The 24357-nt window shown below is 38.1% G+C and overlaps 2 protein-coding genes and 1 long non-coding RNA gene across 5 annotated transcripts in view; 2 read left to right on the top strand and 1 right to left on the bottom strand.

Moving 5' to 3' along the window:
• Positions 1 to 12920, top strand: part of PNPT1 (polyribonucleotide nucleotidyltransferase 1) — a 53113-nt gene extending 40193 nt beyond the window's left edge. The window contains exons 27-28 of one of the 2 annotated variants that reach the window (XM_072768425.1): positions 992 to 1039; positions 10538 to 12920. In XM_072768425.1, the coding sequence (XP_072624526.1) occupies positions 992 to 1039; positions 10538 to 10552 (63 nt within the window). In that variant the 3' untranslated portion in view covers positions 10553 to 12920. Of the gene's footprint in view, positions 1 to 991; positions 1040 to 2144; positions 2519 to 10537 lie in introns of those variants that run through there. The other variant, XM_072768424.1, reaches the window with a different exon arrangement.
• LOC140600263 (uncharacterized) overlaps positions 1 to 13214 on the bottom strand; it is a 75951-nt gene extending 62737 nt beyond the window's left edge. Inside the window, exons 1-2 of the long non-coding RNA XR_012003481.1 lie at positions 12801 to 13214; positions 1852 to 1896 (exon numbers count right to left, since the gene is read on the bottom strand). This is a non-coding gene — a long non-coding RNA (uncharacterized lncRNA). The remainder of the gene's footprint in view (positions 1 to 1851; positions 1897 to 12800) is intronic.
• Positions 13066 to 24357, top strand: part of PPP4R3B (protein phosphatase 4 regulatory subunit 3B) — a 62948-nt gene continuing 51656 nt past the window's right edge. For both annotated transcript variants that reach the window (XM_072768422.1, XM_072768421.1), the window contains exons 1-3: positions 13066 to 13664; positions 14970 to 15025; positions 24204 to 24302. In XM_072768422.1, coding sequence (XP_072624523.1) covers positions 13523 to 13664; positions 14970 to 15025; positions 24204 to 24302 — 297 coding nt within the window. In that variant the 5' untranslated portion in view covers positions 13066 to 13522. The remainder of the gene's footprint in view (positions 13665 to 14969; positions 15026 to 24203; positions 24303 to 24357) is intronic.

The following is a 24357-nucleotide window of genomic DNA, read 5'->3' as shown; positions in this document are numbered from 1 at the left end:
TGTTGATAGGAAGGTAAATTGGTACAAACTTTTTAGAGAGTGTTTGGTAAATTGTATGAGTACCTTTGGCCCTAGAAGTTCAACATTAGGACTTTGTTCTTAGAGGATAATTTGAGTAAATGAATACATAATCATTGCAACACTACAGTTTCCTACAGAAAGGTTGAAAAAATAGTACACTGAACACCCATATATACCTTACATCTAAATTCAGTAATTATTAACATTTGCAATACTGGAATTTAAGGGGCTCCTGGTGGCTCAGTCAGTTAAGCATCTGCCTTCAGCTCAGGTCATGATCTCAGTGCCTGCGAACGAGCCCCTATTGGGCTCTCGGCTCAGCAGGGAGTCTTCTTCCTCTTCTTCTGTGTCCTCTCTCACTTGCTTTTTCTCTTCTAATAAATAAAATCTTATGATGAACACTCAACTCTACTGTTTGATTTATTGATATAAAAGGATGTCCTCAAAAAAAAAATTAAAAAAAAATAAAAGGATGTCCTCAACATATTATTGAATGAAAAATGAACATATTCTAAAACAACAAGCTCTGTAAGGTCCATTTTAACAAACGCAGTACACATTAAGTAGGATACTTGTTGGAGTATAAGCCGTAGTTATCTAAAAAGTAGAGAGGTTTTGGAAGATTGTTGCTATCATCTGAATACTTACATAAGTCTTGGTAATCAACAGATTTTATAATCAGATGTTCCCACTTAAAAAAAATTAAAAAAAAAAAGGTGAGCAGCCCCGGGGGGCTCAGCGGTTTAGCACCACCTTCAGTCCAGGGCGTGATCCTGGAGACCTGGGATCAAGTCCTGCATCGGGCTCCCTGCATGGAGCCTGCTTCTCCCTCTGCCTGTGTCTCTGCTTCTCTCTCTCTCTCTCTGTGTCTCTCATGAATAAATAAATAAATTTTTTTTAAAAAAGTGTACTACTATGGATATTAAGAAATTATGCCCAGCAACTAATAAATGAGTATGTTCTCTTTCAGATTAAACATCCCACTGCCCTAGGATTAGAAGTTGGCCAAGAAATTCAGGTACTTGTATTCAACTTTTTAAAGCTGTAAATTGTACTCGAAGTTTCAATTTTTTTTTCCAGAAAGCTAAAAGAATCAAATCAACACCTGTGATTTATATTATTTATGTTCTGTACCTTTTTAACTTTAGGTTTGCTCTTAAATAGACTAAGGATTTAAGATGTAATTCTTTCCCTTAGGGAGCTTATAGTTTAGTTAGAACAGTAGTCTCCCCCGCCCCCACCCAAAAAAAAAGAACAGTAGTCCCCTTTAGAGCTTTTAAAAATACAAGAGGTCAGTGATACCTATGCAGTGTTTTACAGGACAGGAAAACTCTGAAAATTTAACTCGGTTGAAGGCCTTGAATGTCATATTTGAGACTTTAATTGCTTCCTTACAACTAAAAATTTTTGAGTTTGATGAAAGTCATCACGTTTGACCTTGTGGATAAAGGAAGTCATTATCAAAGAAAAAAAAAAAAAAAAAGGAAGTCATCATCAGTCTGATGTAGTTTGGTTTTTGTTTGTCCATGCCACATTTTGTTCCAGCTATACCTATTACCTACGACCTAAGTAACCAAGGCTTCTAGTTTATTCTCAATTTGTAATCCCATTGTTCAAGTAGCCCCGAGGGAAAAATAAGAACTAAGACGTATTATCTGTATAAAATTGTGTTTTTACATCAGAAGGGACTGTAACATTGTCACATTCCTAAAGTCAAGCCAAATAATCTCAACTGTGATAGTCCTTTGAGGAAGAGTGAATGGCATGACCATATCCTGTATAGTTTATAGCATCATTAGCCTCAGAAAGCTCTTGCTTAGAATCACTCACCATGGCTTTCACTGTTTCACTGTTCTTCCAATATAGGGACCTGGCCTAGAGAAAATAAGGCACAGTTAAGTCTAACAGATTTTAATAGGGCAAATAATTGCTTGTCCTTTTAATAATGGCTATTGAACCAAATTATATTAGCATATACCTCTATTTAGCACTAAGGTATGCTTTCAGCAAAGTAGAAACATTAATCATTGTCTTTTTTGTATCAGGTAAATTTAAAAATCTTCTAATTTGGATGTCAATCACAATACTGTAACTTTAAAAGTAAATTGGCTTCTATAATACAGGTGAAATACTTTGGACGTGATCCGGCTGATGGAAGAATGAGGCTTTCTCGTAAAGTCCTGCAGTCTCCAGCTACAACTGTTGTCAAAACTCTAAATGACAGAAGCAGTATTGTAATGGGAGAATCTATTTCACAGTCATCATCTAATTCCACCCAGTGATTTTTTTTTTTTTTAAGGAGAAGTCTAGAGTGATATCCTGTAGAGCAAAATTTCAGCAGTGTCTTCTAATGTGTAGATTTATACATAGTATAAATATATTCTAATGATTTGTATGAAATTATTCTTTTTATGTGGTCTATTTTTTATTTCAAGAGTTACCTATATTCTCTTATTTTTATTTACATTATAAATCAATAAATATTATTAAAACTAAACCATTTATATATCTAAAAAGATTGCCCTTTAGTGCCTATAATTCTGAAATCGCTTAAAACCTTAGAAAAAATAGATCACATTTGCTATTGCAATGGATCTGTTCCTACCTATCTTCTTTTTCTTCTTTGTATATTGTGACAGTTTAGTCCTCTAATGGCTCACCTCTGTACAAGAGCTGTATTTGCCTACTTTTATGTTAAAGTAGGCTCCATGCCCAGTGTAGAGCCCAGTGCAGGGCTCGAACTCATGACTCCAAGATGAAGGGTTGGACACTTAATCGACTGAGCCACCCGGGCACCCCAGGACTTATGTTTTAAACAGAAGGCAAGTGAGAATTAAAGATTTTTGTCACTATTAGAGAAAAATCAAATGTATAAAGCATATAGTTTATATTTAATGTCATTTTATTATTTTTTTAAAGATTTTATTTGACAGCGCACAAGCAGGGGGTGTGTCAGGGAGAGGGAGAGGCAGAAGCAGGCTCCCTGTGGAGCAGGGAGCCCCATGCTAGTAGGCTGGATCCCAGGACCTTGGGATCATGACCTGAGCCGAAGGCAGACGCTTAACCAATTGAGCCACCCAGGCACCCCGAGTTTACTATATTCTTTTTCCAAGGGACCCAGTTACTACTAGGAGAAAAATGAGGCTAGTTCTTAAATTCTAGAGACCATGGTTCCACAAAGTGACATAAAGTCCACAAACCACCAAAAAGATTCCATTTCCACTTAAACCGAGATCTTATTCTTTAAATCTGAAACTTTTATTTTTGTCTTCATTCACATCTTGGTAGTTTTTCCTGCTCTCCATGAAGTACTTCCAAAAGTGCAATTAAATGCTAAAAACACTAAAATGACTAAAACTCAAGTGCCCATCTCTATTAGTGCAATGTGGGTACTTACAAGACTTTTTTCTTCATATTTTGTTACTGACACTCCCCTGTCCATAAATTATGGCTTTTTGGGTTTTTAAAAATTTTTTACTTATTCATGAGAGACCAGAGAGAGAGGCAGAGACACGGGCAGAGGGAGAAGCAGGCTCCATGCAGGGAGCCCGATGTGGGACTCGATCCCGGGTCTCCAGGGTCACACCCTGAGCTGAAGGCTGCGCTAAACCATTGAGCCACCCGGGCTGCCCAATTATGGTTTTTATACATTTTTTCTTTTCTTACCGAACATCTTCTAGATCTAAAGATAATACTATAAATATCAGTATCTTTCTTAGTTCAGTTCTGCCAAGCATAATATTCATTAGTTCAACACTTATACATCAGTAAACAAATACATCAGTAAACAAAACAAAACATCAAGTTCCATTGCTCACATTCTAGTGGATGGAAAGTAACGAGTTTTTTTTGTTTTTTTTTTTAAGATTTATTCACAAGAGAGAGGGCAGAGTTATAGGCAGAGGGAGGAGAAGCAGGCTCCATGCAGGGACCCTGATGTGGGATTCGATCCCGGGACTCCAGGATCACGCCCTGAGCCGAAAGGCTGTCGCTCAACTACTGAGCCAGCCAGGCGTCCTGTAAACTAACCGTTAAGAAGTATATAGCGTGTCAGGTGGTAGTAGGTTTTTTAAAGAAAAACAACTGAGTAAATGGATAAAGTGATCAAGAAAAGGTACTAATTTAGGTAAAATGGTCCAGAATGGCCTAAGCAGGTAACATTTGAGCAAACACCTCAATGAAATGTAGGAAGATATGCAACTACTCTGGAAAGAGAATTCCAAATGAAGGCACGGACAACTTCATATTCATTTGGTATTGTAGGTTTAGAATATGGAGCAGCTTGTTCATTTTATAAATCAATTTAACAGTCTTTTACTCCTTAATCCTTTGCCTTTTCTTCCCTAGAATTAGCAAATTTTATTAAAATACGAGAGAAGGCTAGTGCAAGGTGATATTTTCAAAGCACTTAATCAGTAAGAGTATGCCTGATTACTGGCAAAAAAGTAGACAATGAGATCATGTTAAAGTTCAACAGGCCTTTTTATAAAATTCTAGGCTAATGGGAGTAGAGACCAGGGTGGTAGGCAGTATAAATGGAAAAGTGAGAATATATCTTGGTATCAAGGGACAGAAACAAACATAAGCTAAAGCGAAGGGGGAAAGGCGGGGGGGGAGGGGAATTTATCACAGGGCCATGAATTTATTTTACAGAAGCCAAGTCACACTTCCTGTGCATCATAATGAACTAAAGGTGGTTCTCTCTATATACTTTGCTTTGGAGTTTCCTGGCCTCTCATTTGTACTTTGTACACAATAGCTTATTTTTATATACAAATATTAATGTGATGTATCCTATTGATTGATTTGCAGATGCTTACCATACTTGCCTCCCAGGAATAAATAAACCTTGATCACAGTATATGATTCTTTTAATGTACTGTTGAATTTGGTTTGGTAATATTTTATTGAGGACTTTTGCATCTATATTCATCAGGGTTATTGGCCTGGACTGTAATTTTCTTCTCTGGGATGTTCTTGTCTGAGAAGGATAAGTATTACATCTTTGAATGTTTGGTAGAATTCACCAGTAAAGCCATTTGTTGACTAAGACTTTTGTTTATTGGGAGGTTTTTGATTACTCACTCAGTCTCCTTGCGAGCAACTAGTTTATTCTGATTTTCTATTTCCTTAAGATTCAGTCTTGGAAAATTGTACATTTCTAGGAATTTTTCCATTTCTTCCATATTGTCCAGTTTGTTGGCATATAATTGTTTGTAGTGGTCTGTTCTGATCTTTTGTATTTCTATAGTGTCAGTTGTAATTTCTCTTTCATTTTTTATTTTATTTGAGCCCTGGGATGAGTAGGTCTGTGCATGGGTCTTTAAGAGTGGATTTTCCATTCCCTAAAGCCTTTTATGGTTGTAAGTCCTGTTAGTTTTCAAGGCCAGGGGCTTTGGGGGCTCATCTCTCTGATGCATTTCCCAAGGGCTGGAGTGCCTGGTATGGAGCACAAACTCCTCATTCCTTGGGGACAAAACCCTGTATTACAAGATCCCTCCCAATGGTTGGTCTCTGTGCCTGATGGGGGAGAGGTTCTTGAAAGACCATGTATTTAATGCCTCTCCTACCCATCTCAGTGTGGCCCTTTTATTCTTTGTTGTAGAGGTGCCATTCAGCTAGCTTTCAGGTTCTTTTCAGAGAGAATTGTTTCATATGTAGCTATAGATTTGTTGTGTTCATGGGAGGAGGTGAGTTTAGGATCCTTATATGTTGCCATCTTGAACTTCCTTCTCATAAACTGTCTTAATACAATATTGACAACAGCTATTAGGATCAAGTAGATCTGTGGGAATGCAAAGATGGTAAGAAATAAGAACATAATTCATTATAAAGATTACAAGAGAAAAACTATTATCACCAGATCAGAAGAGGCCATTTATAATTCCCAAGAGAGTTTAAAATACTAGGAAATATCCTTAACTCCGTAAGTGGTATCTATCAGAAATTAAGAACTTGTATACAATACTGGGGACATTGCCATTAAAGTCAGGAAAGAAATAAGAATCACCACTGTTACTCTCATCAGTGTTCTCGGGTCCTAACTAACATAATAAGATTAAAAAGAGGTTGAGGAGAAGAACAAAAACATGCAGGTGATCTTCTAAAAAACACTTTCAACGTTACAAAATAATTGGTTAGAACTAATATGTGAGCAATAACCATACAGGTATGCCAAAATAAATAGGTATCTTCTCCAGGAGTCATAAGTTGCCATCGTGTAAGCTCATTTCCACTCTTACTTTTTCCAGACTTCCAAGAGCTATCTTAGCAGTAAGTCTTCTGTTCCAAAGGTATCCCAAATCAATGAAATCTTTACCAATCTTAACCTCCAGCCCCCTTGATTAAGGACACTCAAAGTCCAATCCCAAATGTACCTCTCTGGCTCCTTAGTGTAGTATATGCTAGATTATTATTTCGGTTCCTTCAGTGTATAATCTTTTTCCTCCCTAGGCCCAGCAGTCCCTAGGTGGATTATGCTGAGATTTAGCCATAACTACCATAGCCTCTCAGCTAGGATAAGATATGAGAACAACTAAGTCTTTCTACAAGGGGAGAGAGTTGTTATCTCTTGTAGGAATTATGAGCCACTTCTGCAATCCCTGAGAGTCCAGGGGTATCTGCAGAACCGGTAACCCCCATCCCATACTTCAAGCTTCAAGATTACCCAGTCAGGACACTAACTGCATAGCAAATCCACCCCCACCCCCACCCCACCCCTCACCAACAAACTGAGCATTCAAATATCTTTAGAGCTCTGTAACTCTGACAAATCCCATGTCTGTTCTTCCACTGCAGAAAATAAGGGCCTTTTTGTGAAGACCAAAGAGGTCTCCTAACTCCCAAACTTAGCTTTAACTGTGTATTAAGTGCCCTCAACTCAATATCCCTCTGCAAGCCAGTAGTACAACTTAATTGGCCAGCTCTGCTATCTTTGTAGGCATTGTTTTCCCCATATTTTTCAAATGCCTGAATCACTGCATAGACCATAGCATTCCCTCTTATGGCATGTCTTCCTAGGTCACTACTGGTCAAATCAGTAGTCAAGTGGCTACCTTGTGCCAAAGACTGAGTAAACTATTCCCCAAGCCCCATCTTACTGCCTGATTTCTTAGACCACTCCCGTATCACCTGTTAGTTCTGGCCTTCAAAGACACATATGACAAGAAAAATACTGGAGGAAACACTTTGTTAAGGATAAAATAGGCTCAGGAATTGACAGGGAGAGCTTATAGACCATAGCACAAGTTTGACCTCTGTAAAAGAGGGAAGGTAAGGAAATACTGGGTGGAAAGAGCTTCAGACTATAATGTAGCTCCAAGAAAGTCTCATCTAGCCTGCTAAGAAGTTCCCCATGCCAAAGTTGCCCGCTAAAGGAGTTCTGCCTGCATAGTAAAGGGCAAGTATAGTACCTGTGCTGAGCTCAGTTACTGGCTGGGAGCAGCTTGAGATCTTTATGGTCTCAGCTCAAATGCAATGGTGGATCCAAAAGGGTGGCAACTGGCTATCAGTCAAGTATGTTCCCCAGACTAGGGCTCTTGAAGGCAATCTAAATGGTGCACGGATATGGCCACCACATCAAGCAAACACCAAAACAAATAATAAACTATAGCAATTAAAACTGTCACAGTACAGTTGACCAACTAAAACAAAACAGAGTAGTGTTCAGACTCAAATCCACACACATGTATGGATATTGACAAGTGGCTCTCCGTTTGGAGGAGAAATTTTATTTATTTTTTAAAGATTTTATTTACTCATGAGAGACAGAGAGAGAGAGAGAGAGAGAGGTAGAGACACAGGCAGAGGGAGAACCAGGCTCCATGCAGGAAGCCCGACATGGGACTCGATCCCAGGTCTCCAGGATCATGCCCTGGACTGAAGGCAGCACTAAACCGCTGAGCCACCTGGGCTGCCCCGGAGGAAACTTTAAATGGGCATCCTACTTCACATATACAAAAAATTCCAAGGGGACTACAGAACTAAACATTAAAAAAAAAAAAAAAAGAAAAACATAAAAACATGTTAGAATACCTTTGTCAAAAATGAAAAATTAATCACACAGAATATAATTTTTTTTTAAGTACAGAGCCGAAAAGGCAAACAAAAGAGACAACAGCAGATGAGATTTTAACAAATGTCATTTGCATGGCAAGCAGCTGGTAAAGCAGTAGTGGACCTTAGCAGGTAACAGGAAGTTACAACCTAAATGGTCACAGAGGTAATCAGAGAAGAAGAGAACTAATTATCTCCACAACGAATCAGGATCAGGGCTGAGAATCTGAGGACAGGGTCAAAGTCTATACAAAGAGGGGCTACATACCTTTGTCCCCTTCGCAAACCCACATAACCAAAGAACTACCACCTCCCTCCACACACGCTCATGCATATATAAACCCTTTGAACACTTGCCCCCGCCACCTCAGGAAACATTTATTTTATGAAATAAGAGAGACTTGGAGACACTAGGTACAGTAGTGGGAGACTGGGACAGCAGTGTTAAAAGGAGTGATTAAGTGAAAGCTTAAATACTAACCAAATGGACCTCTTGCCTTCTTCCTCTGCCTTTACTCTCTCCGGGTATGAGGTACCTGAGGAAATACACTTACCCAGAGAAAAGACTTATAAAAACATTAGGTAAGGTGAATGGGAGGGGCTATGGTTGAAAAAGAAAGTCGCCCCCAGGGAAAATCAGTCTGAACAGTCCATAGCCTCACTCTTGAGAGTAGACAGCCAGGGTTTGGGTAGAGGCCAAACCATGAAGAGCTTTGCATACCATCCTAAAGAACCTTACTCTACAAGAAACCAGAAACTCGGAAGATACAAAAACAATTTAATATCAGATTGGTTTCACAAATATTCAGTAGTGTGTCAACACCTGATTACTTAGAAATAGAGATACCAATCTGGAGCTTTCAAAGATGTAATTTCATCTCAGTTGATTTGATAGGGTAGTTATTAAATTACCTGTTAGGGAGAATGTCCAATTGAGTAGTAAACTTCTAGATGAAACTTCAATCTTTCAACAGTTATTGAGTATTTGCTATATTCCATACCCTCTTGCTAGGCCCTAGAGATAAAATGATGAGAAAAAAACATAGTTCTCTGAACTCACAGAAATTTGTCATCTAGATGTGGAGACAGTTATAATCAGAAATCATAGAAATAAACCCAAAGCTATAAAGATGACAAATGCTAAATGGAAGGATGCATGGTGCTCTGTGTAGCAAAAGATTAAGTGGATACTCTGGTTGTCTTCCTACATCCGTTTTACCCATATCCTATGGTATAATATCCATGGATTTGGGTGGAATTAACCCTAAGCTCCAGTGACAGGCCCCCTGATTTACCTCAGCCATTCAGTGCTTGACATTCCCCAAACCTCAGATCTTTAGGTTCACAATGCAACTGGGAATACGTGAAGAAAAAAAAAAATGCTTTTTTGCTGCGAATTAAGAACTGGAAACTTAGGAGCTCTTGGCCACTATCTTAAGATACAAAAGGAGCCAGCGATGGGATGGCTGGGTAGCTCAGTGGTTGAGTGTCCACCTTTGGCTCAAGTCGTGATCCCAGGGTCCTGGGATCAAGTCCCACATCTGGCTCCCACGCGGAGCTTGCCTCTCCCTCCATGTCTCTGCCTCTTTCTCTGTGTCTCTCATGAATAAATAAGTAAAAATCTTTAAAAGCAAAACAAAACAAAAAACCAAGAGGAGCCAGCCTCAGTATGAATTGGAGAGCAAAATACAGAATTGAAAGGCAGAAGGAAATCGAGTTCTCACTGATACTGTTGAGTCAATCCTACGTGAAGTTCCCCTTTATCTCTAGATTTTCCTTCTTATGAGCCAATAAATTCTCTTATCATTTAAACCACTTTGAATTGAGTGTTTTGGTACTTGTAACATTTCAAGGAGATACTATTATCTGGTCAGGAGAGTCAGAAGAGTCCCTTATGAAAGTGATTAACTGTGGCAACATCTGAAGAATAAAGCAAGAGTTGCCATAATATGACTGGGAAGGAACAACATTCAGACAATAAAGTGCCAATTTTAACTTAGATCAAGTAAAACAGGTTGAAAATATCCATAGCATTATTAATGTAGATATCTTAAGTTAGTTTATAAAGAGCTCTATGATGAGAGCAAGGGGTGGTGATGGAAACCCAAATGGGTTCAATTGAGGAATAAGTGGGAGGTGAAGAAATGAAGGGAGTATAAACAACTTAAACACTAAATAGTCTGGTTGTAAAAGGGAAAAGAAATAGGAATGTGGCTAAGAAGATACAGGTTATCAGTTTTGATGGATTATTGTAATGGAGAAGATTTAATCACCTTAAGGGAAAAAATTAAATTAAAAACTTAAAAACTTTCATAAAAACATCTAACAGAATGGGAAGGGTGAAAACAGAAAGTTTGACATTTCAAGGGCGTTAGTGAAATGGACAACCAAGTTTACCCTATAGAGATTAACATTTTTTTAAACCCTCAAGAATTAAAAAATGTAACATGTCTTCTTCCAGGAACACTGGCAATGATGGCAGATTATTTGGGCTGTCACAGCTGGAAGAGAGGATGCATTTCTACTGGCATCTAGTGGGTAAACATAAGGGATGCTGCTAAACATCCTGTAATGCACAGAACAACCTCTCACAACAAAGAATTATCCAGCCCAAAATGTTAGTAATGCTAACGTTGAAAATCCCTACTCTAGGAATTCAACATCAAGTATATTGTAACACATGAAATAATTTTGGTAAATTGTTTGAGGTAGGAAACTACTGGAAATGACACATATATAAATAGGAGGTGGTTTATTTTTTTATTTTTTTATTTTTATAAATTTATTTTTTTATTGGTGTTCAATTTGCCAACATATATAATAACACCCAGTGCTCATCCCGTCAAGTGCCCACCTCAGTGCCCGGCACCCAGTCACCCCCACACCCCGTCCACCTCCCCTTCCACCCCCCCCCTAGTTCGTTTCCCAGAGTTATGAGTCTCTCATGTTCTGTCTCCCTTTCTGGTATTTCCCACTCATTTTTTAGGAGACGGTTTAAATAAACTAGGGTACATCTGTACAACAATATGTATAGTATTCCATTATTTAGGTTTAAAGATACTGGTTTCCTTATTATCCCTCCCACTGTAGTCTCATGGCATTGTATTTGCTTTTCTGTTTCCTCATGCTCTCTTCCCTTTGGGGAAATGCATGGCTGACTGCCTCCCTCAGAGGCCTTCCTCAATAACACCACTGCCTTTCCCAAGCTCACTAACCTTTTGCTACCCTTATTTTTCTGGTATTAATATTTATCAGTATCTGGCGTGTATTATTGTCTTCCTATATACTATAGTGCAAGCTCCATGAGAAGAGGGACTTTTCCTATTTATTCACCCTATAGTATCTAACACCTAGTTTATGGTCAACAAATACTGGAATGAGTAAATGCAGGAAATAACGCTTATTTCACAGTTTTGTCCAGTTAGTTCTATTTGTAGGACATTAACCTCAACACATATAAAGTGATTTCTGTATAGTCTTTAATCCTTTAATATATACATAGCTAGCTAGCTAGCTATCGTGTAAGTTCTTTTAGGCCAGTAACATACTCTATGACTTTGTTCACCCTGTCCCCTCAGCCTTGAATGGCTTCCCAAGCCAAAGTGCAAACTCCTACTTAGGGATCCTCTAACATCTAGTTCAAAACTTAATCTGTTAAGTTTTCTCTGACCCAAGACAGAAATGTTATTTTCTCAAATATGGGCTCAAATGCATTTTGTCCACATCAATCACAGCTAGTAATGGGCTCTATTATTACATCTAACTACTTAAGTACATTTTCTGAGGTCCTCTTTAGATTAAAAAAACACATGGCGATGTATCCAGATTTTGAAATTATAATTTGTTTTTTATCAGGCGCCTGTTCTGTGTAAGACGTTTCACGTGTTTAGCGCAGCGCCCAAAGTGTCCACAGATAAGATCTGGTCAAAACAAAAGCACGTTTTGACAAAACCACTGATAAGACTACAACCCCCAAGATGCGCTGCACGGTCAACGTGTGCAGCGCTTCTGCTTTTCACCTTTCAGACTAATGGGTTGCCGGTAAAGCACTGACGACAGAAGCGGCTGAGAAAGTCTTTAAACGCGAGTAAAAGGAGCCTATCAAGAGCGAACCGGGACTGGACTGCCCGGCACGAATGGCACGCACCGGGCGAGGTTTGACAATTAGAGTGCTGTCTGATGACGTGAACACCCAGGGAATTCCCCCTTCGCTAATTCAGCGCAGACATCCCGAGAGAGAACGCAAGAAACGTTCGCAAGAGCAACTCAAAAGTATCAAGAACGATGCTCTTAGATGTGTTAGGAAGGCAGGTCCCCTCTGCTTCCCTAAGAGTCTCTGGAGACTTATCTTCCGAGTTACAAACACGGGAAGAGCACAGCACTTCCGTGAGGTGGAAAGCAGGCTTTTCAATGGCCAGCTACCAGATGCCCAACAGTGAGTGATGGGCTTTGGCGGGAAATAGGAACTTGTCAACACACTTCTGTACCGCGTCACGCTCGCCTGGAGATCGACAGGACACTTCCTGAGGAGATGCTGACTCTACGAGGCTCCGCAGCCAGCTTTAGTGGGCTTCGGGTCCCCGTGCTTCAAGGGCTCAGAGTTCTTACATGTTCACAGAAAAAAAGTCAAATTATTTTTCTTCCACAGGCTGACAGGTTTAGCTTCCCTTAAGCAGTGCGAGCACATTTCCTTCCTTTCTGCTCAGGGTTAGTCCCATGCGTACCTCCCAGGTATGCTTTACTTTTTCCTCACAGCTGGATCCCACGGCTCGTCACACCCCAGGCGCAGCCGGCAACCGCCCAAGGAAAGATCCGAGGCTCCGCTCTCGCCGCCGGCTAGGAAGAGTCTCGCGGCAGCAGAGGGGAAAGGAACTCGCGAGAACCGACCACCCGTCCGAGATCCCGCGCCAGCAGGCGGGACCGAGAGAAGAGGAAGTCGCACTTAGACCCTCCCACTTAGGGCCAGTACCCCGCCTCGCGAGAACACCGAGGACTGCCGGCTCGGGAGGCGCGTGCGGAAAGCAGAAGTGCCGCGCGTTGGGCTCGTCGGCCGCCGTAGCCCCTGCTAGGACAGCCCGTGCGAGCCTGCTTGGAGGAGGAAGAGAAAGGCAGAGAGAATCGGGTTACAAGATGGCGGATCTGTAGTAGTTACCGCGGCGGCGGCGGCGGCGGCGGCGGGCGAGCGAGCTCTGGGGGGCAAAGGGAGGGGAGGGTGGGTGTGTGCGGGGGCGAAGTGAGAGGTAACCGGGACTCCGGGCGGAGAGGTCTCGGTGACTCTTGTTGCCCCTTCCCGCGACTGAACCTTGGGAGCCATGGTGAACTCGGGCCTCTCCGGAGCCGCCGCCGCCGCCGCCGCCGCCACCGCCGCAACCGTCTCTCAAGAGTGAGGGGCGCGGACGAGGTGAGCGAGGAGGCGGCGGCTGGGGCGGCGGGGACGGCAGCCACCATGTCGGATACGCGGCGGCGAGTGAAGGTCTATACCCTCAACGAAGACCGTCAGTGGGACGACCGAGGCACCGGGCATGTCTCCTCCACTTATGTGGAGGAGCTCAAGGGGATGTCGCTGCTGGTTCGGGCTGAGTCCGACGGTAAGGTTATTGGAACATAGGATAGGGGACAGTCGGTGCCTCCGGTTTGGGCATCGCCCCGGTGGTTTAGGCCCCGGGCCGGGTACTGTTCCTACCACATCTGGGACAGCGCAGTGGTTTTGTGCCTGCACTTCTGTACGGTAAAAACAAACTACTTTGTCCGGGTTTTCCCTCAGTCAGACGTTGATTCTGTTCCCCCGCCTCCTGTCCCTATTCAGGATTTGACCCCTTCCTCTCCAGTCTCGCCTCTGAAGAGGGGAGAGTGAGAGGGGAGGAAGTAATGAGAGACGGAGTAGTTCTCTCCTCGTTCTAGGGAGCTGACCCTCCCCCTCCCTTTATTTTTGTTTTCTTATCTATTATACATCTGTTTCAAAAAACTCAGTGAAACTATACTTTCTGGGTGGCTTTTAAAAAAAATTTTTTTAAACCCATTTTTACTCACGAGCCCGTGAGTTTGCCCTAGTGGACAGGTGCTGGGGAAAACCAAAAGACACCTTTTCCTGCGGTTATTGCAGACCGTTGCCACGATACATGCACGCACGAGCATATCTGTAGTCTGGATTCCTCCCAGGCTACTTTACAACCTAAACAAGTTAGGACACCAGAGCAGATTGTAAACTTGTGTCCGTTAATTTATTGTGCGAGTCCTGTGTGAAGTATTTTTAGATTCAAAAGTGTAGAGCATAATTAAAACCTTTATCACTGTAATCTGAACGCCTCGATTTGAGCAGTTATGTGCAGATAATAGAAAGGTAACAATCCCAGATTTATTCTTGTATTTTGTACTTTTGCACTTTCCCTTTAAAATAGTTACGGACATTTATTTCTATATGAAATGTCCTTTGTTCTGCTAAGGAGAAAAGGATAAATGAAGTCCTGTAATTTGTGTAACTAAGTACTTAGATTCCTGTTGTGGTCCTTTGTAATTTGTTTTATTTGTTAAACTGGAAATGAAATAAAATAACTTTGTTAAAAAGAGTTTGGCTTCAAGTAGTCTTTTAGACCTTAAAATTTTCATCTCAATAAAATTTTAATGGACATCTAGTCTCCTTATATTTTGGGTCTGAATGTTGATATTAGGTGGATTTTTTTCATATAAGGGCATATGCGGGATAAGATGGTGTGTTCTAAATTAAATATGAAGCCCAGATCTGGAGAGAAAAATGGGAATCAGGATACATTTGATTACTTCACATGTCTAGCTAAGGGAAGAGAACACAAGTTTGTTTTTTAAATTCATATTCTGATATTTTATTCAAAATTTTACAAAGTCAAACTTACAAATTTTTTTTTTTAATCTTTCAGGATCACTACTCTTGGAGTCAAAGATAAATCCAAACACTGCATATCAGAAACAACAGGCAAGTAGTTGTTTATCTTTAATTTGAAAGATTTCATCTGTGGTCAAGGAAGTGTTAATCTGACAAAGATGGGAAAGCTTTCCTGAGAAGAAAAAACATGTTTGGTAAACAGTTACACATTATCTGTATTTCCCTGTAGGTGAAAAGTTTCAAACTGAAAAGTAAAAGTTTTTGTACTGGCAGTCATTTATTATCTTTGAATTGAGCCACTGTTATTTTATGTTAGAATACAGTGTATTCATTAATCTTATTTAACTACAGATAGGTATCTTTGATGCCCTGTACACTAAACCTTTTATTCTCAATCACGTTTAAAGGAAATGACATAAAAGAAAATTCAAAGAGATACTCTTTTAAAGCAAGGAAAGCCTATTTGTGGTGTGAAATTTGATCCTTTGACTCAAGCAAATGTAGAGTTTTTGAAGTAGAAGCATTTGAATCCTGTTCTTTAATTGTTGTATATTTTTAATATAATCAGTGGATACTTTATAAAAGTGTATCATGTAACGTTTTCTGTTAATATTTACCGTCTTTTGCGGGGGGGCGGGGGGGAATACCTGTGTTGTGTTTTAGTGTCCCCAGTTATTTAATCTGGAAATGGCAGCAGTGATTCAACCTCTTCTTCTGTGAATGTTTTCATTTTTATTATGAAAGATTTCAAAATTGAAAAGTGCCGAAAATACAGTGTGTGTCTGTGTAACACCACCAAATTTAACAATGTTAACTTTATACCATATTTGTTTCAAATCTTTGTAATGTTGAACATTGTGGATGGAGTTAAACCCCTCTTTGTGCCTGTCTCATTCTGTCCATTCTCCATCCTTCCTGTAGGTAACTACAATTCTGAAGTTGATGTATTAGTTCTGTGTGTGCTTATATACCTTTTCTGCTATGTATGTATCCATAAATAATATGTTGTCTTTTGTATGTTTTTAAACTTTGCACGGTTGATCTCTTGCTCTTACATGTATTCTGAACTTTCATTTTCCACTCAACAGTTAATTTGAAGATTTGTTGATGTTAAAAATGTAGATTTAGTTTAGTTTATTTTTTTAACTGTATAGTATTCTTCTGGTTGATACCACCTATTGTTAGACACTTGAATTATTTCCAGGGGTGTATGTGTGTGTGTGGTATGTAAAGTGAATATGGCAGAGATTTTTGAAGGAAAAGATAAAATTATTTTAGGATTGTATTTACATCATCAATACCTACATTCTTCAAGATCAATGAAAATTTGAATGCCCAGAAATAAATAACTTCAAATTGGAGGAATGAAATTATGTCCATTGCTCAGCTCGTTATTAGTAAAAGTCTTACTGTTAAACAATTTGTTTTGTGTATGCAATACATTTTTAATCACTTCTTTGAAATACTTAAATTTTCAATACTCAGTTAATAGTTTTTTGCCCTCTGCGTAGAAAATATTGCATGTCTTTGATGGAGAATCAAACATTAGCCCTGTATTGACCACTTGAAAAATGTTTCCTATATCTTAAACATTTAAGTAAATTTAATTTCTAAGTCAGCCAAGCAGATGGTTTTTTTCTCTTTGCATGGAATTTTACCAGGTAGCCACTTTTGTTTTATTTTTTGTTGGCCTCCTTTTTTGTGAGGAAAGAAATACTGTTTTATAATCTTTATCTTCCCCTGCACAAATATAAAATTCTCAGGAACTGTGTTCTTAAATGTGACTCCCTACAATTTAATTATAATATGGATTCTTCTCAGATTGTATATAAGATACTTTAACTATTGTTATTATTGGAAAGATCATATAATGGTGTAGGTTTGTGTATAAAACAGCCCTCCAACCTTAGTCTAAAAAAATACATGGTGGTTCATTAGAAACTTTGGAATATGTCTTTCTGTATAATATCACTCTAGAAAACAAACATACTGGAGAAAAAAGTACTTATTTTTGAAATTTTATACTATTGGGAGAATGATTCCTGTAATTAATGATGTTTCAATAATATACTATCAGGATTTTTATAGGCAGAGAAAGAAGCAGGCTCCATGCAAGGAGCCCGATGTGGGACTTATCCTGAGACTCCAGGATCACACCCTGGGCCGAAGGGGAGGTACTCAACCACTGAGCTATTGAGGCGTCCCTGTTTTCTTTATTTTTGTTTGAATTGAAATGCACTTTTCTAGTAGAACCAGAGAGCAATTTGAGGATTACGTTAAACTTAGTTTCTTTTTAGAGATACTTTTTTCATTTTTTTTTTTTTTGCCAAAATCTTGCTCAGTTTGCACTTTTTACCAGATTATACAGATTGAGATTTCCAAACATATTGATATTTTTGTGTTCATTAGAGTTATCTTTTTAAAATATCATTGTTTAAGTTACTCAATAAATTAGTCCAGAAAATAATTCATTTCCAAAGTTTATATGAAATCTATTGATCATTGGCAGGTTTTTAATCTTAAAAAGACTTGAGTGAATGAGATGCTCATAGTTTATAGGCTATTTTGCTACAAAATATATTGAATAAATTCAAAGCAGACTAAACATTGTTTCTTAATACTATAGTTCTAAAATGAGCCAAGTCCTGAATTAATGGGCTCAGAATAGGTTAGAATGAGTTGAGTTGAATGTCAAAGGACTCCATATCAATAGATCATCGATTTACAGCACTCTTGCTTCAGGACTATGGGCAGTACTGAAGTTGCTGTTGGGAAGAAGATATACTTAAAGGAGCCAGTAACTTGTTAAGTGTTTAAACACACTGGAAACAAAATGATTATACAATGGAACATGAGATAGTGGCTGATACATGTCAAAATTTTAAGTTACTTAGAATCATTCCTACTGATCTAGACCACCAAAAGCCCAGTCATAGGGATGTATACCCTTTATATTTAATATAATTTTAATATAATTTGTATTAATTGGGTTTAGGAGAGAAGTATAAGGAAGTGCCCATCCATAGTTTTATTGGGAGACAAGACATAACAAATGAAACAATTATATAACTAATAAAATAGCTGGTGAAGTGTTTTAACCCAGTCATTATTGAAAGACCATGAAAGTATTTCACAGATGAGGCAGTTAAGGCACAAAAGGTCAGGTTTCTTGACTGAGATAATACAGGAGGTATGTGCCAACACAAAATACATAAAAAGCAGTTTTATTCCACAGACTTGGACAGTAGAAAATTAAAGAAGGAAGAGATTGATTTGAGTTAGAATCATTAAGAAAAATTTCATTCTGCTTGGTGGTGTCTGTTGAAGGAATGGTGATAGGGAAGGAAATAGTACACCTGACATAAAAGTTACTAAGCCTCTTTGCAACGGAGGTGGAGGTTTCTTATTTGTGAGCTTGGTTTACTAAACAAGAGGGAGCTATTCTAGATTCTCGAGTAGTGGCCTAAAGTGATGAAAGTGATACTGTGTTTAGGAAGCAAGCGTGGCAATGTCATGAATAATCAATTGGAGGCAGAGAGGGAAATAAGAGCTTTAGGTTAACAAGACCTTTTACTATAATTCAGATGCAGAAAAATGTAAATCTGTAAGTAATAAATGGAATTGTAAAGAAGAAATAGATTTTCATTATATTAACAAGAAAGTGCTGGCAGATTTGCTAAGTGATTAAATATGAAAGAGAAGGAATCAAGGGTCACTAGTAGTGTTTTGAGTCTTGGGGCCATGAAAATGATGGTTCTCTCCAGAAAGTGAGAAGTTGAGAGGAAAACAGGTTTACATTTACATTTGGCTAGCAGCTTATTCATTTCAAAAAACAAACAAACCCTCTTTCTTTATTTTGAATAGATAATATATTCATTTCTGTAAAAATTCACAAAGTATTTAGTGAAGTCTCTCCCACTCTGGATTCCATTCTTAGTTTCCCTTACTAGAGGCCACCAGTATTACCAGTTTCTTGAATATCTTCCTGGAGGTTTTATGCATGTTTAAACAAACAGGTATGCAATCACATATATGTTTTCCCTTTTATTGGTATTAATGGTAGCGTACTGTATATTCTTCTGTACCTCCCCCTCGCCCCCCCAACTTGGGCTCTGAAATGATAATAAAATAAATGAAAAGGTCTTGTAGTGAACATCTAGGACTAGAGAGAATAAGACTTGGTGCAGAAGATTCTAATTTGAGAATCATTAACTTCTATTTTTAGCTGTAAAAGTGGACCTCTTTCAAAAGAGTAGATGGAATTTGAGAAAAGAACAGAGAACAGAGCATTAGACAGCCTTGTTGAATTGTCCACATTTATTCATTCATCCAGTAATACTTCAGTGCTGCTTATGGGTTGTTCACTATCTCTGGTTTAGATTTTTTTTTTTTTACCCCCTCCCCTTTAGATTTTTAAAGTGCATTTGAAAGCTTTTGAAAATTTTCAGCAGAGGAATGGCATCCAAACTAGTAACATCAGTGTATAGAATTGGAGAGAAGCAATAACTGGGAGAGTAGTTGAGAGATCACAACATAATCCAAGCAAGATATAATGTTGAATAAGTTTAGGGTCAGTGGAGATGGAAAGAGGTGGATGGATTTCAGATACATATGGAAGATAGAATTGACAGAACATGCTGCAGGGTTAGGTATTTGGTAATCAGGAAGAAGATCTAGTCAAGAGGAAGAATAAGCATTTGGAAAGAGGAGAGAATTAGGAAAACATGTTGTCTTGAAACCAAGGGAGAACAACTTTGGTAAGGAAAGGGGGTTCAGTCAATAAATGGTTGTTCATATCCTGGAAGGGAAAGATTGAGACTATTCTAGGTTTTAGCCAGAAGAACATAACGCCAAGATCAAGATTGAGGTGAAAATGGTCATATTGAATCTCTTTATCTCCAGTAAAATTGGGGACCTGGAGTTTTACAAAACTGAGTCATTGTGGGGAACAGTCTAATGTAATTAGTATAGAAGAAGGAGCTTCTCTATAATTTTGAATGCTGAGTTAAAATAATAGCATGAGTTTGAAATGAGTATAGTCTATTCTAACTATAGATTAGGAGCATGAGTAGAGGACATGAATTACTAAATTGGAAAGATTTGGCAGTAACTGCCAGAGGTATGTTCTGGTTGGTGATTTAGAGTGAGACTAAAGAGGAATCCTTGGAAATCGGATGGAGAGGGTTCTTAAATAGGGGTCCAGACAGATACCTAGAAGCAGAAGGTTGGGAAGCAAGTTGCTGAGAACTATGTGTCCTTTTAGTATAGTTCACATTTTTTATTGGGTATAGTAGCAGCGACATGGGTTTTTGTTTTTGTTTTGTTTTTTTTTTTAAGATTTTATTTATTTATTCATGAGAGACACAGAGAAAGAGGCAGAGACACACAGGCAGAGGGAAAAGCAGGCTCCGTGGAAGGAGCCTGACATGGGACTCGATCCTGGGTCTCCAGAATCACACCCTGGGCTGAAGGTGACGCTAAACCACTAAGCCACCAGGGCTGCCAACGACATGGGGTTAGAGTTGAATACTCTTTTAAGTTTTTTATTTCATTATTGTGATTTTTAAGCAAATTTTTTCTGAATCTTAACCTTTCTAAATGAAACTACCTATATCATGTAATAGTTTGTGAATTAATGTATAAAAAATGCTTTAGCATAGTACCTGACACATAAATTGAATAAGAAACCTATAATTATAATAATCTCATCATAATCCTCTTTTCCAATGAGAAAAGAAAAATCAGAGATTATTTTGCTGAGTCATGGAAATAGTAGACAGTGAAATTGAGTGGTGCTCAGGTCCTATTTCTAGTCTGGATTATTCCCATTATACCCAAATATATCACTGATTTTAGGATGATGTTAGTATTTTTAGCAATATCCTCAGGTTTGTCTTGGACTTTATGTTATATCATACTGTATTTTAAAAATCTGTCTCAGAAAAAGTTTAGGTCAACCTCCCATTAGGAACAACTAGACAGCTAGATATTGCATTATATGCTGGTTAATCTCACTCATTTTCAGACTTCTAAGTTGATTTTGAATCTGCAAGTTGAATTCTACGAATCTGCTGATATTTGTTTTCCTTTTTTGAAAAGATGAATATTCCTTTTGAAAAACTTCATCTTTGTATGGAATTCCGTCAGAGCTATTGGGGCAGAGATAGGATTAATTTGACAAGCAGGATCTCAAGGATCTCAAATATTTCATTAGTGGATTTTATTCATGTTAATGTACTAGAGAAGAAGATTGAAACTGGTAATCCATTGGTTTGGTAGACTTTTAAAATGTGTCACAGGTGCCTTTGTGTAAGTATAATGTAAAAACTGGAGACCCTTTCCACAGAAAAGATGTTAAAAACCAAATTTTAGGTACAATTCTAAGGTGTCATTTAGATTTTGGATCGAAAACCTTTGATTTAAACAGTATTCACCTCAAGAATGTATTTTTAATATTTAAGATTGAAAATGACCATTTCTCATAATAAAACTACGTTGTGAAATCTGATTCAGTAAAAAGCTAAATTATCAAGCTTCTCCAGCTCATGTCTCGACTTCCATTCTGGCATTAGATTTAATCACCTTTCCTGTTTTTTTAAAGGACCAGACTAAGTATAACTCACTTTTTCTATCCTCTCTGCAGTCTTATTTTAAATCTGATTTCCATAGGGACATAGTGGTGATTAAATGTTTAGTTGGTAGAGGAAAACTCTAAGCTTTTCTTAGTTTAAAACAGGTATTAATAATATCCCGAAGATTGTGTGTCACGCACAAATGAGCAAAAAAATACAACACAAAGAGCACAGCAGTTGAAAACAGACCTTACTACAAAATTGAGTTTTACTTTTGAGAGATGTCGGAAACCCTGCCGTTTGACGCTTTTTATTGTTTTAAATATTCTTGTGCCAGCTTTGTGCTCTCTTACCTAGAAGCTTTTATTGTGATCCTTGGAATAAGCAGTTGTAAGAAGTACTTCTTACAGTTATTTTTTGACTGAAATAGTAGGTTTCCAAAGAGGGGAAGAAGAAAAGATGAGACTTGTCACCCATTTTGAGTACATTTCATAGAATTGGAAGGTGCCTGCTCTGATGGTTTCCTATGCTCTGTTAGCCAACGAGAGATATACTTACGTGATGTTTTCAAATTTGACATATCGAAAGAATTATTTGAGACCCTTGTTAAAAATAAGGATTTGGGGTCTTCATTGCAGACCTTTACCTCCCCCTGGGAGAAGCATGGGGATCTGTGTATTTAACCATCACCCAAGGTTAGTCCTCCTTATGTTGAAGAATGCTTCTGAATATAAATCCCGTTTACTTTGGGGTTTTGACTGGCTTGGGGAGAAGACTTTATGTTAAGAATAGGAAGAAACAGACAAGAAAATGTTGGTGAAGAAGGGGACTCAGTTACCTAAAGTCAGACTTCATTGCTTTTATCTGACTTTCTCTCAGAAGATAGATTGGAACCAAATTGGAAAAGGCCTTGAATGCCTGGATAAAAGATTCTGGATTTCATCCTGTTGTATTAGTGCTCCAAAATGGAATGTATGGTATAAAGCATTGAAATTTGAGAAGAAACCTGCTTGTACATTTAAATCAGAAGAAAAAATTGGCTTTTGCCAATACTTAATAAGCAAATAAATGATCAGAAGTGTAAAAAAAAAATAGACATGGTATTCTAAGAGTAACACTTCCATAAAAAGTGTTTCCTAACTACTGTGAATTACTTTAGCCTGCATGTGCAGCTAACTATTTATAGATGTTTTCCAATGTAAACTGACCTGTAACCCTAACAAAATGAACATGTGCCTTACAAAGGGCTAAAAACAGTAATGTAAGTGCAAATGAACATGATAATGGTAAAACTGACATTTATTCTAGTTTAATCTGTTAGACAAGTGATAATGCACAGTGATAAAATACAACTCATGAAGTTTCCCCTCCCCCAAAATTCAGAATTATTAAAAGGCATTAAGTATGGATTGGAAGTTAAAATTTTAGAATACCTGGTGACAAATTTTCCTTCCGAGAAGCATAGCCAGGCAGAAGGGAGAACACTGCTTTCCGGCTGTTCTTCTTACCTGATTACACAGCAAGTAAGTATTAATCTGAGGCCTGGGTTAATTGACGGATATTTTTCACTTACAGATTGGAGCTACCAGAGTATCGAAGTGTTTTCATTTTGAAGACTTTGTTAATCTGAGGCTCGCTTTTAATATTATATATATATATATATTTTTTTAATTTTATTTATTGATGAGAGACCGAGAGAGAGGGGCAGAGACCTAGGCAGAGGGAGAAGCAGGCTCCATGCAGGAACCCTGATGCGGAACTTGATCCCAGGACCCCAGGATCATGCCCCGAGCCAAAGACAGATGCTCAACCAGTGGGCCACCCAGGTGTCCCTAGTATTATATTTTTTAATATCAAGTCATAATAGAACTATTAGATGAATAATTGTTAATTATAAGGTATTTTGTAGATTATATACTTAGTAATTAGGATATAAACTCATGTATATTTTCTTTTTTCTTAAATGCATATTTTCTGAAAATCAAAGTTTTAACCATATTAACCTTTCATTATTACATATCCTTTAAAAGTTGGCCATTTCATTTGAGTGTTGCATAATGATTTTTGTGTTTAAACTTGTCTATGTTTTAACTTAAACCCAAACTTTAGTTTTTAGTAGAGAGGTTGACAACTTCCTAAAAGCTTAACTAACTTTTTGTAGGGATACTATTAATGACATTTGTAGAAAAATACTGAACCTAGGGTTCTTAATTTTTCTACAAATTGAGCTGCTGAAATAAGTGCTGTTTGTAGTACTTAGAGCTAGAGTATCTTCATGTCATCATTGTTTTGAATTCCTTCATATTCTGAAGGCTTTTCCAGATTTAGAGGAGAGAGTCAGTAGAGGATTAAAATGTCTACGTTACAGTTTGGCCAGGAATGGCTCCACTTTCCATTCAGTGTTATGTTGGTAACATAAGCCAGTGCCTGCTAACCTGTTTTAATATTTTTTGTTTTAGAAAATTATTATCATTTTATTACCCAAACTGTTCCACTGCCAGTATATTACTAAGTTTTGAAGGATAACAAAATACAATAACCTGATGTCAATTGACTACACATTAATTGCACTCATCAGAGGGCTTTTGTCATTGCTATGCTGTTTTTTGTCCTCTTGATTTCTATTTATACTTCATAGTTATTTCTTTTCTAGCTTTTTCTTGTGTGATGATGTAAAAATCTTTATTTTTAAACAGGATACATTAATTGTTTGGTCGGAAGCTGAGAACTATGATCTGGCTCTGAGTTTTCAGGAAAAAGCTGGCTGCGATGAGATCTGGGAAAAAATTTGTCAGGTGAGGTTTTTTAAATAATATGTTTGCATTCTTGATTTTTTTTTTTTTTTTACAT

The sequence above is a fragment of the Canis lupus genome, chromosome 11 (genome assembly GCF_048164855.1).
Source record: "Canis lupus baileyi chromosome 11, mCanLup2.hap1, whole genome shotgun sequence".
Lineage (NCBI taxonomy): Eukaryota > Metazoa > Chordata > Mammalia > Carnivora > Canidae > Canis > Canis lupus.
This window is presented reverse-complemented; position numbering and strand designations above follow the sequence as displayed.